Raw genomic sequence first — 13,934 nt, 5'->3', positions numbered from 1 at the left:
AACAAGGACGCTAAAGACCACAGACTCTAGCATCAGTTGCTAGGGTGCATCTTGAGATCAGGGGGGTGAGGATTGTATGCACATTTTTCACTAGCTGGCCTCTGTGACACTCACCCCTCTAAACCTCACTCTCATTCGGGTCGTGGCACCAATGCAACCCCTCTGGTCCCAACCTTGGTGTGTGCATGTGTAACCCCTCTGGTCCTAACCGCCCCACTCGGGACTCGAACCGGCATCTCTGGCATGGGAAATAGGTGCGCTAACAAGGACGCTAAAGACCACAGACTCTAGCATCAGTTGCTAGGGTGCATCTTGAGATCAGGGGGGTGAGGATTGTATGCACATTTTTCACTAGCTGGCCTCTGTGACACTCACCCCTCTAAACCTCACTCCAATCCGGGTCACGGCACCAATGTAACTCCTCCGGTCCTAACCACCCTGCTCCAAGTGGGACTCGAACCGGCATCTCTGGCATGGGGGGGGGCACTAACAAGGATGCTAAAGACCACCTCCTTTAACGTCAGTTGCTAGGGTGCGTCCTGAAATCAGGGGAGTAAGGATTACCTGCACAGCTATCACTAGCTGGCCTCTATGACACCCCAATAAACCTCACTTTCATCCGGGTCACGGCACCAATCTAACCCCTCCGGTACTAACCGCCCCACTCTGAGCGAGAATCCAACCGGCATCTCTGGCATGAGAGGCTAACAAGGACGTTAAAGACCACAGACTCTAGCATCAGTTGCTAGGGTGCATCTTGAGATCAGGGGGGTGAGGATTGTATGCACATTTTTCACTAGCTGGCCTCTGTGACACTCACCCCTCTAAACCTCACTCCCATCCGGGTCATGGCACCAATGTAACTCCTCCAGTCCTAACCACCCTGCTCCAAGTGGGACTCGAACCAGCATCTCTGGCATGGGGGGGATGCTAACAAGGATGCTAAAGACCATCTCCTTTAACGTCAGTTGCTAGGGTGCGTCCTGAAATCAGGGGAGTAAGGATTACCTGCACAGCTATCACTAGCTGGCCTCTATGACACCCCAATAAACCTCACTTTCATCCGGGTCACGGCACCAATCTAACCCCACCGGTACTAACCGCCCCGCTCTGAGCGAGAATCCAACCGGCATCTCTGGCATGGGAGGCTAACAAGGACGCTAAAGACCACAGACTCTAGCGTCAGTTGCTAGGATGCTTCTTGAGATCAGAGTAGTGAGTATTATCTGCACAGCTTTCACTAGCTGGCCTCCGTTTCACTCACCCCACTAAACCTCACCTCCATCCGGGTCACGGCACCAATATAACCACTCTGGTCTTAACCGCCCTGCTCCGAGTGGGACTTGAATCGTCATCTCTGGCATGGGAGGCGGGCGCACTAACAAGGATGCTAAAGACCACAGTCTCTAGCGCACATCAGGAGAGTGAGGTTTACTCACACAGTTCTCACTAGCTGGCCTCCGTTAAAAAATGAAGGCAGGGACTGACTAAGTTGTTCATTTTCAATTCAGTGAATTACATTTCCTATGGTATCTGTTGCATGCCTTGTCTGTTGTTACATAAGGGTTCAAGTGGAACAATTACTTCAGATGTAAAGATCATAAAGCCACTTTAGCTTCCTCTGTATGTGAGATGAAAGGATGAGGTTTGAGAAAGGATGTCACTTACCCAGCATACAAAGATTAGATAGTTTCTTTTAGCTTTCAGTTATTTTAGCTAGTTGAACATGTAATCATCACAATGATGATATGCGTGTCTTGAGAAAAAAGCAACAGTTTCATGTGACCAAGGAAGTAATGTGCTGTTCAAATCATTGTGCTCTACAAGACCCAAGTATTTAGGTAAGTCATGCATTGTTTAGCATTTGATTAAGTTACTCAAGTTCAACGGACTGGTATAACTTCTCTTTTTCGTCTAATGAAAAGGCAGAGAGTGCATTAATAAGCTGTAAATGAAAGATTATTGGAGTATGGAAGAAAATAAGAAAATAGAAGAAAAATTTCAGTCCATTTCACAATTTTAATTCAATGTGTAATATTTCTGAAATTTACTAGCAATTTCTGAGTAAAAATTGTTTCAAAGTTTTTTTGTTTTTTTTCTCAGTGTACAAAGAGCAAAGAATTGAACGTGGACAAATCGGATGTGGTCAGTTCGTGATTGCAGAACGAACATGAGTGATGAGAATACAATAGACAATGACTACTATGACTTATACTATGAAGACCAGATGTGTAAGAAAGATGAAGTGGTGAAATTTGGATCCATTCTCATTCCACTCTTCTTCTCATTAGTTGTTCTGTTAAGCTGCATCAGTAACGGCCTTGTTCTGGTCATCCTGGCAGTTTATGAGAACCTCAAATCCCTGACCAACATCTTCATCCTCAATTTAGCGCTATCAAATCTGCTGTTCACGTTTGGACTTCCATTCTGGGCCTCGTACTACATCTGGGGTTGGACGTTTGGAGACGGTGGCTGTAAAGCGGTGAAGTTTCTGTTCTATGTTGGCTTTTACAGCAGTGTGTTGTTCTTGACTCTCATGACCGTTCAGCGTTACATGGCAGTGGTTCATCCTCTGTCTGACTGGGAGAAATGCAGAGGATTTTCTATCGCCCCCTCTATCGTTTGGATCCTGAGCGGAGCAGTTTCACTTCTTGGTTCACTTTATAGCAAAGTTATACATCTTTCTGATAATACATACTGTGAATATGACAGTGTTCAAGTGAAATCTGGCATCTCATATTTTCAAAATGCTTTCTTCTTCATTGCATTTCTAATCATGGGTTTTTGCTATGGCAGAATGCTTCGGACGATAACAAAATCACGGACCAATAAGAGACACAAGACCGTTAGACTAACATTTTTTATTGTGCTGGTGTTTTTTATTGGTTGGGCTCCATATAACATAGTTATGTTCCTGAAATCATTGACTGATCAGCATATCCACCCATTCACAGACTGTACAGTAAGCATTAGACTCGACTATGCATATTATGCTTGCCGAATGTTAGCTTTCTCACACTGTTGCTTAAACCCTCTGTTTTTAGTTTTTGTAGATGCAAGGTTCCGTAATTATTTACGAGCGATTCCAAAGAGGGTCTTATGTAAAGATTTAAGTCTATGAACAATCTGCTTTGGAAAGATACGAATTACTTGAGACAGAAAACAATAGCTTTGAAAGAGCAGATTTGATCAAATCATCACTGGTTACAAATAACATAAAATATTGGAATGCTATCTTTGTGTAAAAGCATGTGTTGAGCAATGTCGGAGAAAGTTACTTTTAAAAAGTAATGCATTACAATATTGCACTACTTACATTACTTTTCGTAAAAAGTAACTGTTACATTACTTTTTCTCACCTGGGCTGGGGTTGCTTGTTTGTTTTTTAATAACAACAACAACAAAAAAGTTCTATTTTTGGCAAATGTTAAGGCCCTTTCACATCAAAAGCCTCAGGCTGAAGGAAATGCATATTCACGCCTGTAAAGTAGAGAGCGCCGCTCAAACTAACCTTTCAGCAGTGCTGCCATTCTGGATTGAAGAAGAATATGATACAGGAGAAGGAAGTTTAACACTCTTATTTCTAAATCTAATCTTTTTGCCTATTAGTATGGTTGAATTTGATCATTGAAAGTCAGCAGCAAAGACATTGGTTTATAAAGTTAGATTAAATACATAAAATATATTTGTGCAATTTAATGCAGTTAATTATTACAGGTTTGCATAAAATTATGAAATTGTATTTAACAGTTTTTATTCATTTTGAGAAATACTGAATGTTTTCGTGCAAGTGAGGTGAGTAAATGCATGTTCACATTTTGTCTTGAACTAAAATAACCATCATGTTCACACTTGCCTTACTTATTTGAAAAAGTAACTTGTTGTAAATTGAAAAAGTAATGTGTTACAATACTTGTTACTTGAAAAAAGTTGTAATGCGTTACCCTCAACACTGGTTTTGAGTTCATGCCAGCCCTGAATACACAAAAGGAAAATATGTTGGACTAAAGTGTTATTGAATTTCTTAAATACTCTCACCTAAAATTACTGTAAAAGAAATCACATGAGAACTGCTTGTGAAAAATGCAATTATGCAGTTTTGTTTTGATGCAAATGACTGGAAAATGACATTTTTTTCTTTCTCGTGAGAAACTGCAAATCGTGGTCTGTGGAAGGAAGCACAGCGTCATCACTGGCCTACATAAACAGGAAAACGGAAGATTACACAACTCATTTATGTCTGTTTTTACTTTTTAAGAGGTTAATAATAACAAAACAATATTAGCATGCTTGTAGCATATGTAATCCCTGAAACCATAATCACTTTCATAAACACAACATACTTTTACAACTTAAATTAACTTCATTATGACATAAATGCATGATTTGAAAAACCATGTACAAAAAAGAAGCAATCAAGCTTTTTTTTCACTGTCAAAAAAAGCAAGAGCTAGAACTTCTTAACATGGAAATAAAATGAATAATATGAACACTATAATAAACCAACAGTTTTGGAACGCCCATTAACTGGCAACTACCTTAAAATGTGTTACCAAGGAATTGCCGCAACATTTAAAAAAAAAACAATTACTTTCATTGTAAAAGTGGTACTTTCATTTCATGTTTGAGGGAAAGAGGAATGGCAGGGTTTTGAGGTAGGCACATATTTAAACTTCCCATTCTTCATGAAAACACTCAAATATACCCTATCCAGTTAGCCAGGAGTCATTAGTACTAACAAGACTGACAAAAATAAGGTAAGAATTAATTATTCTTTATTATTTCATCAGGCAAGTAAATAACTACAATGAATTCTAACAACAAAATGATTATCATCACATAGAGAACATCATGACTGAAGACTATACATATCCCGATTATGTAACACCAGAAGACCAACTATGTCGCAAAGAGGAGGTGGTGAAAGTTGGATCCATTGTTATTCCAATTTTTTTCACTCTTCTGGTTGTGTTTAGTTGCATTGGCAACCTGCTGGTTCTGGTCATCCTGGTGCGGTACGAGAAGTTTAAATGCCAGATAAACATCCTGATCCTCAATTTAGCTCTGTCAGATCTGCTGTTCACGTTTGGACTTCCATTCTGGGCCTCGTACTACATCTGGGGTTGGACGTTTGGAGAGATTGGCTGTAAAGCGGTGAAGTTTCTGTTCTATGTTGGCTTTTACAGCAGTGTGTTGTTCTTGACTCTCATGACCGTTCAGCGTTACATGGCAGTGGTTCATCCTCTGTCTGACTGGGAGAAATGCAGAGGATTTTCTGTCGCTCCCTTCGTCATTTGGATCCTGAGCGGAGCAGCTGCGCTGTTAGTCTCACTCCGTAGCATCGTCTTGCTACACGATAATAATCTTTACTGTGAATTTGACAGTATTAGAGCAAAACATGTCGCTATTTATTTACAAAGCATTTTTTTCTTGATTGCATTTTGCATCATGGGATTTTGCTATGTCAGAATGTTTCTGATAATCACACGGTCCCGAACAAAGCTGCGAAAGAAGACTATCAAACTAATATTCTGCATCGGCCTGGTGTTCTTCATCGGCTGGGCTCCATACAACATTGTGATGCTTTTGAGAATTTTGCAGGATTATGGTTTAAGTCCATTCACAAACTGTAAGGTATCCATTCGTCTTGATTATGCATTTTACGCTTGCCGACTGTTGGCTTTTTCACACTGCTGCTTAAACCCAGTGCTTTATGCTCTAATTGGAGAAAGATTCCAGAAACATTTACGGATGATACTGAAGAAAATGTGTCCAAAATAAAGCAATTCTGCTCTACACTGAATAGAATTTCCTATTCCTTCTCTGTTTATGGTGTGTTTGTTTAAAGCAAGATTTCTAACAATGCACATTACATCATACACTCCAGTTCAAAAGTGCAAGGAAATTAACTCTTTTATTCATTGAGGATGCATTAAACATCAAAAGTTACAGTAAAGGCATTTATAAAAGATTTCGGTTTCAAATAAATGCTGTTCTTTTGAACGTTTTGCTCAAAGCAGCAGCTGTTTTCAACATTTCCTAAGTATATTAGGTTACACTTTATTTCACTTTAGACATTCTACTGACTCTAACTTTGCAACTACATGTCAACTAACTCTTATTAGTGTATTAATGGACTGAAGTAGACTGTTAGGTTAGAATATGCTGACATGTACTTTAAGTTACTTAGAGTCAGCAGAATGTCTGTTTGGCGTCAATAAAAATAAATTGTTAGCAGATATTAAAGGGACAGTTCCGCCAAAAATGGAAATTGTCATAATTTACTCTCCCTCAAGTTGCTCCATAAGAATGTGTGTAACCAAACCGTTGATAGGCCCCACTGACATCCACTGTGTTTTTGTTCGTTTAGCTAAATTTTACCATATTGTTACAGCAACACCAGTTCATCTGTGTGTGTGTATGTCGGTTTTGTACTCTTTATGTTTTATAAGTGCAAAAGTGCAAGGAAAAAACCATCAAACCATGTTCACATGTTTATCTGAAACCTCAGAGAGAGAATCGCCTTCACACTGACACCATATGAAAAACTGGTGGAAAAAGTTTAATCTAGGCCAGGAAAATGTCAGAATCATAAAACCGCAGCAATAATTTACTGTTACAACGTAATTTGCAACAGACACATGCACATTAGAAACACAAAGCAGCCTTAGTCGTTTCCAGATAAAAAGTTTTATTGATTTTCATCATTTGTACATGCATATAGATCGACTTAGTTGGGAGAAAACGCTTCAGTTTTTTAAAGTGGTACTCAGTGCTGTTGGTTAGGTAAAAGGGCACATGGGTGCTTCATGACAAGTGCTCTTTATATAAGAAATCTGTCCCTGACATCTCAGTAAACAAGTTGTGCTTGTTTTAAACCTTCACCCACCATTTCACGAGATCTGCGAACAGATTTTGTGCAACATTTCTGTATACTTTTTTAGCATTTGCATATCAAGATTTACAGTTTCTTCATTTCAAGATATGTAATTGATCCCTGCTTCTTTTTTTGCATGGTGTCCACTGACCACCCACTGATACTGATTACAACAAAAACACAGATAGTCTTTTGTTGTTTACAAGAGAAATCGCTTTATAATATGTCCTATATAGGATACTTGGTTTTCCATGAACCCCATGACATATTGATTGTTTGTATCTCACAGGGCTGGGATGGAAACAGCTGATGCAGCAGCACTTACAGGGCCGTACCGACAGCTCGTGTTACGAGCCTATTGATGAACAGAGGAGTTTTCAAAAAAAACAAAAACAAATCAGCCCTTTATCAACAGCTCTACAAACAAATCCTCAAAATTTCACTTCATTTGATAAGGCAGAGGAAAGACATAGGTAGCAGCATTTCAGATTTAAAGAGATTCTGCTTATTACGTCATGATTCACACTAAAAACTGCTGGGTTGAAAATAGACAAAGCCAGAGGTTGGGTTAAAGAGATAGTTTGCCCAAAAATGACAATTATGTCATTAATAACTCACCGTCATGTCCTTTGTTCATCTTCAGAACACAAATTAAGACATTTTTGATGAAATCTGATGGCTCAGTGAGGCTTGCATAGACAGCAATGTCACTGAACCTCTCAAGATCCAGAAAGCTACTAAAGATGTATTTAAAACAGTTCATGTGAGTACAGTGTGTACATAACCTTAATGTTATGAAGTGACGAGAATACTTTTTGTGCGCCAAAAACAAAAAATAATGACTTGATTCAACAATCTAGTGATGGGCCATTTCAAAACACTGCAGCTTTACCAATCTTTTGTTTTGAATCAGTGGTTCGAATCGCGTAAACGAAGCCTCCTTTACTGAAATCATGCGCTCTGAATCACTGATTTGAAACAAAAGGTTCGTAAAGCTTCATGAAGCAGTGTTTTGAAATTGCCCATCACTAGATATTGTTGAAAAGTCATTATTTTGGCGCACAAAAAGTATTCTCTTCACTTTATAATATTAAGGTTGAACCACTGTACTCACATGAACTGTTTTAAATATGTTTTTAGTAGCTTTCTGGATCTTGAGAGGTTCAGTGACATTGCTGGTAATGCAGGCCTCACTGAGCCATCAGATTTCATCAAAAATGTCTTAATTTGTGTTCTGAAGATGAACGAAGGACATGAGGGTGAGTAATTAATGACATTATTTTCATTTTTGGGTGAACTAACCCTTTACATGTGTGCCCAAAGTGCTGGTCAGTTTTATTTAACCCAACCATTCAAAATGACTAGCTGGCTTAAAATGAACCCAAAATAGGTTAGAAATTAAAAACCTTCAGACAGTCAAAAGGTGAACATTTATTAATAAGCAATTTAATAAATGTTTACTGTTTAATTATTATTCATCAAACTTGTTTTAATAAATGTTAATTTATTAAACATATTAATAAATGTTAATTTCCAACACATTTTGGGTTTTTAAGCAAGCAATACAGTCATTTTTAAACAATAGTTGAGTTAAATAAAACTACCCAGCAGGTTTAACCCAACATTTAACCCAACCGCAGGGTTAAAATGACCCAACCGCAGGGGTTAAAACAACCCAACCGCTGGGTTTGTCCATTGTCAACCCAACTTGGGTTGTTTTTAACCCAGCATTTTATAGAGTGTTACATTCGAAAGATCTCTTGATTTTAAACGATTAGCTTGTATAGGTTCTACCGATTAAGTAAAGACGTTACCTCTCATTTACACACAAGTCTCTATATTACAAGTCGCTTTCGGGTGTCTGTGATTAATGCTACACAAAACAACGTGGCTAGCAAACCATCAGCTGGGTGAATCTCACAAAAAGGTCACATTTTCAACCTAAAATCTATTGGGGGAAAAAAGTAATAATTTTTTTTTTATTATTATTTAAATCAGCATTAATTAAAAGGCAGTAGAACAATTGTTACAATGATGTATAAATACTTCACAATTTACATAATATTTTTTTGTCACAGTTACTATAATGAGAAATTGTGAGGATGTGCTTAATTTTAATGTAAATGACTTCATTTAATTTTGACTTAAATATGACATTGAATATGTTCCTGATAAGTTGCATGAGATTTAAATCACCCAATCATCTTAGGGAAAAAAACAATTTAGGATGAAAGCTTTGCTTCGCTCGGACTGCGCAGAGGACTTGGAGTGGAATAAGACGTAATTCAAGAGGCAAAAATCTGTTCAAGCTTTACAAAGAGGGCAGAAAATATGTTCTCTTCATTCGAACATTAATTATAAAACTAAGCAGAGAGTTCAGCCACTCAATTGCTGGCATAACGAGAGCAAAACTACGAGGTTTTGCCATAAATCTACGCAAACACAACAAACATCATTCTCTCGTCACACATTCCTTATGTTAGCACTTCACAGGAGCTTCCACGACAGCGACGACACTTTTCTTCAAGTATTAGATGTGCCTTCACAGTCACCACGACTCCCCACATGACAGAAGATGTGGTTTCCTGGAGCTTACCACTTCAGTTTGGGGAGACAGGAAGGAGAATCCAAGAGATCGGTGTCAAGATATGAGGACACGTTTTGCTATTTTAGGTGTCTAAGTGTCAGAGGAAGGGAAGTACAATGAGGGGTCTTCCCTCGGATTCTACTTCCTGTGTTGCAAGTTGCACTTCCACAATTATAAATGTTCATACATCTATAATGGGGAAGAAAAAAAATCAAAATGGCATGTCACCGCAATCTAGAAAAAAAAAAAGAGAGTGTTGTGTCCAGAGTGACTGACCTGAACTCTACTGTGCCGGGTTCTCCTCCTGTTCACTCACGTCATGTGTGCTGCCGTTCTCTCTGAAAGCCAACAGGGGAACCTTCCTCTTCTCCTCCTCCTCATTTTCCATTTCCTCTCCATCTCCATCTTGACGGGACAGTTTGTTCGCCATTGGAACCTCTATGACCTCCTCGAAGGCTTCTGTGACAGCGCCATTTTCTCTAAGTTGGGCAGCCACACTTGCAGTGAAGAAATGAGTCACAGATTACAAACTGTTCGAGTTTCTCTGATTAAGCATATTGTTGAATTAACTGCTTTTGCTTGTGTTCTCATTTGTAAGTAGATAAAAGTGTCTACTGAATTAATAAATGTAAAACTGTGCTTATAAAAATAAAGTTGTAGTTCCTCCGATCACCAGTAGAGGACAGGAGAGATGCAGATTCTACACATCAGTGTCAGACTATTTTTTACATAACACAGATTCATTTAGTGAAAAATTATCCAAAGTGACTGTTATGAGCCTGAGTTTCCCCTTGCCTATTGGGGCAATCGGGGAATTTGTGATTCGCTCCCCTATGTTAATTGATCATTTGCTGATTAGAGTATATAAGTGCTCTGGGTTGTATTTGGAGAAGGCACTCCTTGTGGGATAGTTTCTCCCAGGAGTGGCTCATGACCAGGATGTACATCTTAATGACTTCTTTCTCATTTGTTTTTTATGCATTTCTTATATCATGTAGCTTAAAGATTTTGTTGTTATTTTTTACTTTATTATTCCTAGACTTATGTTTATTATTATTCCTGCCAATACCTATTATGATACCTAATGCGCATTAAGCATCTCAGTATATGGGATTTTCCTACAGCTTTCTTAATATAAAGACAAATGAAGGAAGTTTTATTTAACCCTTTAAGCCCAAAGTGTACTGCCGGAGGTACACCACCACCTGTGACAGGAATAACAAAATGTGTATCATTTTAAAGCTTTTTAACGCATCTAACCATTTCGATCAGTTCTTAACGAGTGCCGAGTCGTCCCTCTAAACCCGAGTGTACCATGCACAGGCACCACCTAGCTACAAAAAAAATAAATAATAATAATCATATTTTTTAAAACTACTGCCTCGATCAACACAAAATATGTCATTTGAAAGCTTAGTCTGAATTTTACAATTAAATTTTGCCAATTTGATTAACTCCAAAGTAGTGCTGAGATATTTGCTGATAAATAAGAAAAACATGTTTTCATAATTTATGAAATTTTTTTTTGTACTATGTACCGCAATGTGTCAAAAACATCATACAGCTCAGATAATCAGGTGTCATATGTCATTTGAAAGGTCTCACGGAGTAGAATACAACAAATATAATTGTTTAGGGCTTTGACTAAACTTGAGTGAGTTTTTGTATGTGAAGCCCCACATGACCCATATGTAAATAATATATGAATGTGGCATTTATGCCATGTTTTGGCTCATAACTTCATGAAAAATGCTCCGATTGTGGAAAGTGGCACATCATTACTTACCGTGGATACTCCCGGACTCATTAAAATGAGTCTAAAATCAACATAATCCCTTGTGTCCTTCACAAGATTTTCATTATGCAGGAACAATTGTAAAAATGTCCATTAGGGGGCGTCAAGGGCTAAACAAAAAGGCTGTAACTTTTGATTACTTAAATTAATGATTGATTACTTAATAATTATTACATAATTTATCCAGAAGCAGCTCTCAAGTAGGGGAATTTTCCTCCAACCTTATTTCCTTTCTGAGTTATTGCATGTCAAATAAGAAAGATTTGTAATATTATAAAATATATTTGTAATATTAAAGGTCCCGTTTTTCGTGTTTTTTTGAAGCTTTGATTGTGTTTATAGTGTGCAATATAACATGTGTTCATGTTTCACGTGTAAAAAAAACAGTATTTTTCACATAATTTACTTATCTGTATACCGCTGTTTCCACTGTCATAAAAACGGGCTGATGACTTCCTTGTTCTATGAAGTCCCTCCTTCAGAAACGAGTTCTGATTGTGCCAGCGGTTCCTGTGTTGTGATTCGACAGCAGCTCTTAGCGCATCTTGCCCGGAAAGGTCACGCCTCTTACCATAACGTGGAGATGCACGCGCTCAGTGTTATTGTAAACATGTCTTTAATTTTACCCTATCAATTTGAGCCGGAATCAGACCCGGTGATTGGACTGCGGGATGAAAATAACAGCGTTTCGACGACATGGCAACAAACACACTCTACAAACGCAACTCGTGTGTATTCCTGTGGGCGGAGGTTAGTCAAAAAACTGTTTTAGTGACGTCATTAAAGAAGGAAGTAGAGGGATGTAGTCCAAACTGGCCGTTCGATGTAGGCGACTTCTGTTAAATAAAATATCTCGCTTGGCATTGAACTTTGAGCTTTAAAATTTTACAGATTTTATTTATACTCTAACAACAACATTACACACTAACTAAAGTTTAAACATGGGATCACGAAGAACGGGACCTTTAAAATAAATATATTTTTGTCTTTTATCAGCAGTTTCTCAACATGTTAACTATCAGGCCTTGGCTTTTCATATTGGTTTTTAGGGTTAATTATGAAAAACAGTACTCTGATCTCACCTGTGACCTGATGTGGGCAGTATGGGTGTAGTGAAGCTGGGGTCCGAGTGTCCGTTACTGTCACTGCGTACGGTCTCGGATGTCTCCGGAGCCTGAGGGGCCGACACACTCACTGAGGGACTGCTGGATATTGAAATCGCTAAGAAAGACAAGAGAGAGGGACATTAATGATGTCAGCTTCATGACAGACTCATGAATCAGAGGAAAAAGTCAGGTCAGAGTGTAAATGTAAAATCACAATTCACCTGAATCCTGTCCGCTCTGCTGGCTGACGTCGCCATTTCTCTGTGGGGTGGTTTTCTTCAAAACAGAAAATGTGTAAAACAGAAAGTGTGTGTTAGAAAAAAAAGCCAGCATTTCAAATGAAAGGCAACAATGCCAAAAAGGCAGCAGCAATTGCTTCACATCATACCTGATCAGATCGGCGTGTGCGTTTCATAATTTCCTCAAGGCGCTGTGACAGACAAGAACACAATCAGGCAACTTTAAAATCCTGTAATTACCTTAAAAGTCACTCAATAAAATGAACTTGGCTCACCTTCTTCCTCTCCATTCTCTCAGCCTCCTCTTTCTGGAAGTGTTTCTCTCTCTCCAGACGTAAACGCTCTGCTTCTTCTTTCTGGCGAGCCTCTTCTTCTTCTTTCTGAACATACAGAGCCACAAAAAACACATGTGGATAAAGGCCACTGGCATCTGAAATTTTATATATATGCATTATTCAGCATGCATCAACTTTAGGGCTGCCAAACTTAATGAGTTTTTGAGATTAATTAAGTGATTAATGTTGTTTAGTGCACATATGACAAAAAAACTGGCTTTAGAAAGCGCCAATATATTGTTTGTTTTATTTTCATATCATTAAACATACGCCTATCTACATTTTGAAAGTTCAAGTTTTGCTATCTTTTTATTTTATACATTTAATTTGACTATATTAAAGCATTTAATACATATAAAACACATTATATATGTATTTTATATAAAAAAAAAAATTAATTAGTGGCAAATTATTTACACATATACACTACTTTTCAAATGTCTGTGATCTGTAAGATTGTTTAATGTTTCTGAAAAGTCTCTTCTGCTCACCAAGGCAGCATTGATTTTATCAAAAACACAACAACAACAGTAAGATTGTGAAATATTATTACAACTGTTTTCTATTGTAATGTATTTTAAAATGCAATTTATTCCTGTGATCAAAGCTGAACTTTCAGCATCATTACTCCAGTCTTCAGTGTCACATGATCCTTCAGAAATCATTCTAATATGCTGATTTGATGCTCAAGAAACATTTTTGATTATTATCAATGTTGAAAACAATTGTGCTGCTTCATATTTTTGTTGAAACTGTTATGCATTTCAATTAATTCAAGATTTTAATGCCGTCTGCCGGAAGCTAGTTATTATAGTTAATTAAGTTTTAAATATGGATATTTTTCTTACAAAAACCCATCGCTTCACTTCAGAAGGCATTTATTAACCCCCTGGAGGCGTACTGATTATTTTTATGATGGATTGATGCATTTTTTTTTCGAAATCAAGCCCCCCTTCACAACCATCATAAAGATTTGAGGAGCCAGGATATTTTTA

At 38.0% G+C, this 13,934-nt stretch overlaps 3 protein-coding genes across 7 annotated transcripts in view; 2 read left to right on the top strand and 1 right to left on the bottom strand.

Moving 5' to 3' along the window:
- The first annotated feature begins 1,531 nt into the window (after positions 1 to 1,531).
- On the top strand, positions 1,532 to 3,640 carry LOC125260118 (chemokine XC receptor 1-like). Its single transcript, XM_048178301.1, has 2 exons — positions 1,532 to 1,841; positions 2,104 to 3,640. The coding sequence occupies exon 2, from the start codon at positions 2,141 to 2,143 to the stop codon at positions 3,119 to 3,121; it is 981 nt and encodes a 326-aa protein (XP_048034258.1). The 5' UTR covers positions 1,532 to 1,841; positions 2,104 to 2,140; the 3' UTR covers positions 3,122 to 3,640.
- Positions 3,641 to 3,829: 189 nt separating this feature from the next.
- On the top strand, positions 3,830 to 6,881 carry LOC125260624 (chemokine XC receptor 1-like). The gene is made up of 2 exons (XM_048179095.1): positions 3,830 to 4,757; positions 4,844 to 6,881. Exon 2 carries the CDS (start codon positions 4,852 to 4,854, stop codon positions 5,779 to 5,781), a length of 930 nt encoding a protein of 309 aa, XP_048035052.1. The 5' UTR covers positions 3,830 to 4,757; positions 4,844 to 4,851; the 3' UTR covers positions 5,782 to 6,881.
- Positions 6,882 to 9,618: 2,737 nt separating this feature from the next.
- The window catches only part of map7b (microtubule-associated protein 7b), a 47,387-nt gene continuing 43,071 nt past the window's right edge, over positions 9,619 to 13,934 (bottom strand). For all 5 annotated transcript variants that reach the window (XM_048178345.1, XM_048178343.1, XM_048178346.1 and 2 more), the window contains 6 exons: positions 12,880 to 12,984; positions 12,754 to 12,795; positions 12,587 to 12,641; positions 12,342 to 12,480; positions 9,741 to 9,961; positions 9,619 to 9,653 (listed from right to left, as the gene is read on the bottom strand). In XM_048178345.1, coding sequence (XP_048034302.1) covers positions 9,748 to 9,961; positions 12,342 to 12,480; positions 12,587 to 12,641; positions 12,754 to 12,795; positions 12,880 to 12,984 — 555 coding nt within the window. In that variant the 3' untranslated portion in view covers positions 9,619 to 9,653; positions 9,741 to 9,747. The remainder of the gene's footprint in view (positions 9,654 to 9,740; positions 9,962 to 12,341; positions 12,481 to 12,586; positions 12,642 to 12,753; positions 12,796 to 12,879; positions 12,985 to 13,934) is intronic.

Source organism: Megalobrama amblycephala, linkage group LG24, assembly GCF_018812025.1.
Source record: "Megalobrama amblycephala isolate DHTTF-2021 linkage group LG24, ASM1881202v1, whole genome shotgun sequence".
In the NCBI taxonomy this organism is placed as follows: Eukaryota; Metazoa; Chordata; class Actinopteri; order Cypriniformes; family Xenocyprididae; genus Megalobrama; species Megalobrama amblycephala.
The sequence above is the reverse complement of the archived record's forward strand: the minus strand, read 5'-3'. Positions and strand labels throughout refer to the sequence as shown.

Excerpts from the sequence above, each read along its gene's own strand:
- LOC125260624 (XM_048179095.1), top strand. The coding sequence starts at position 4,852 with ATGACTGAAGACTATACATATCCCGATTATGTAACACCAGAAGACCAA.
- LOC125260118 (XM_048178301.1), top strand. The coding sequence starts at position 2,141 with ATGTGGTCAGTTCGTGATTGCAGAACGAACATGAGTGATGAGAATACA.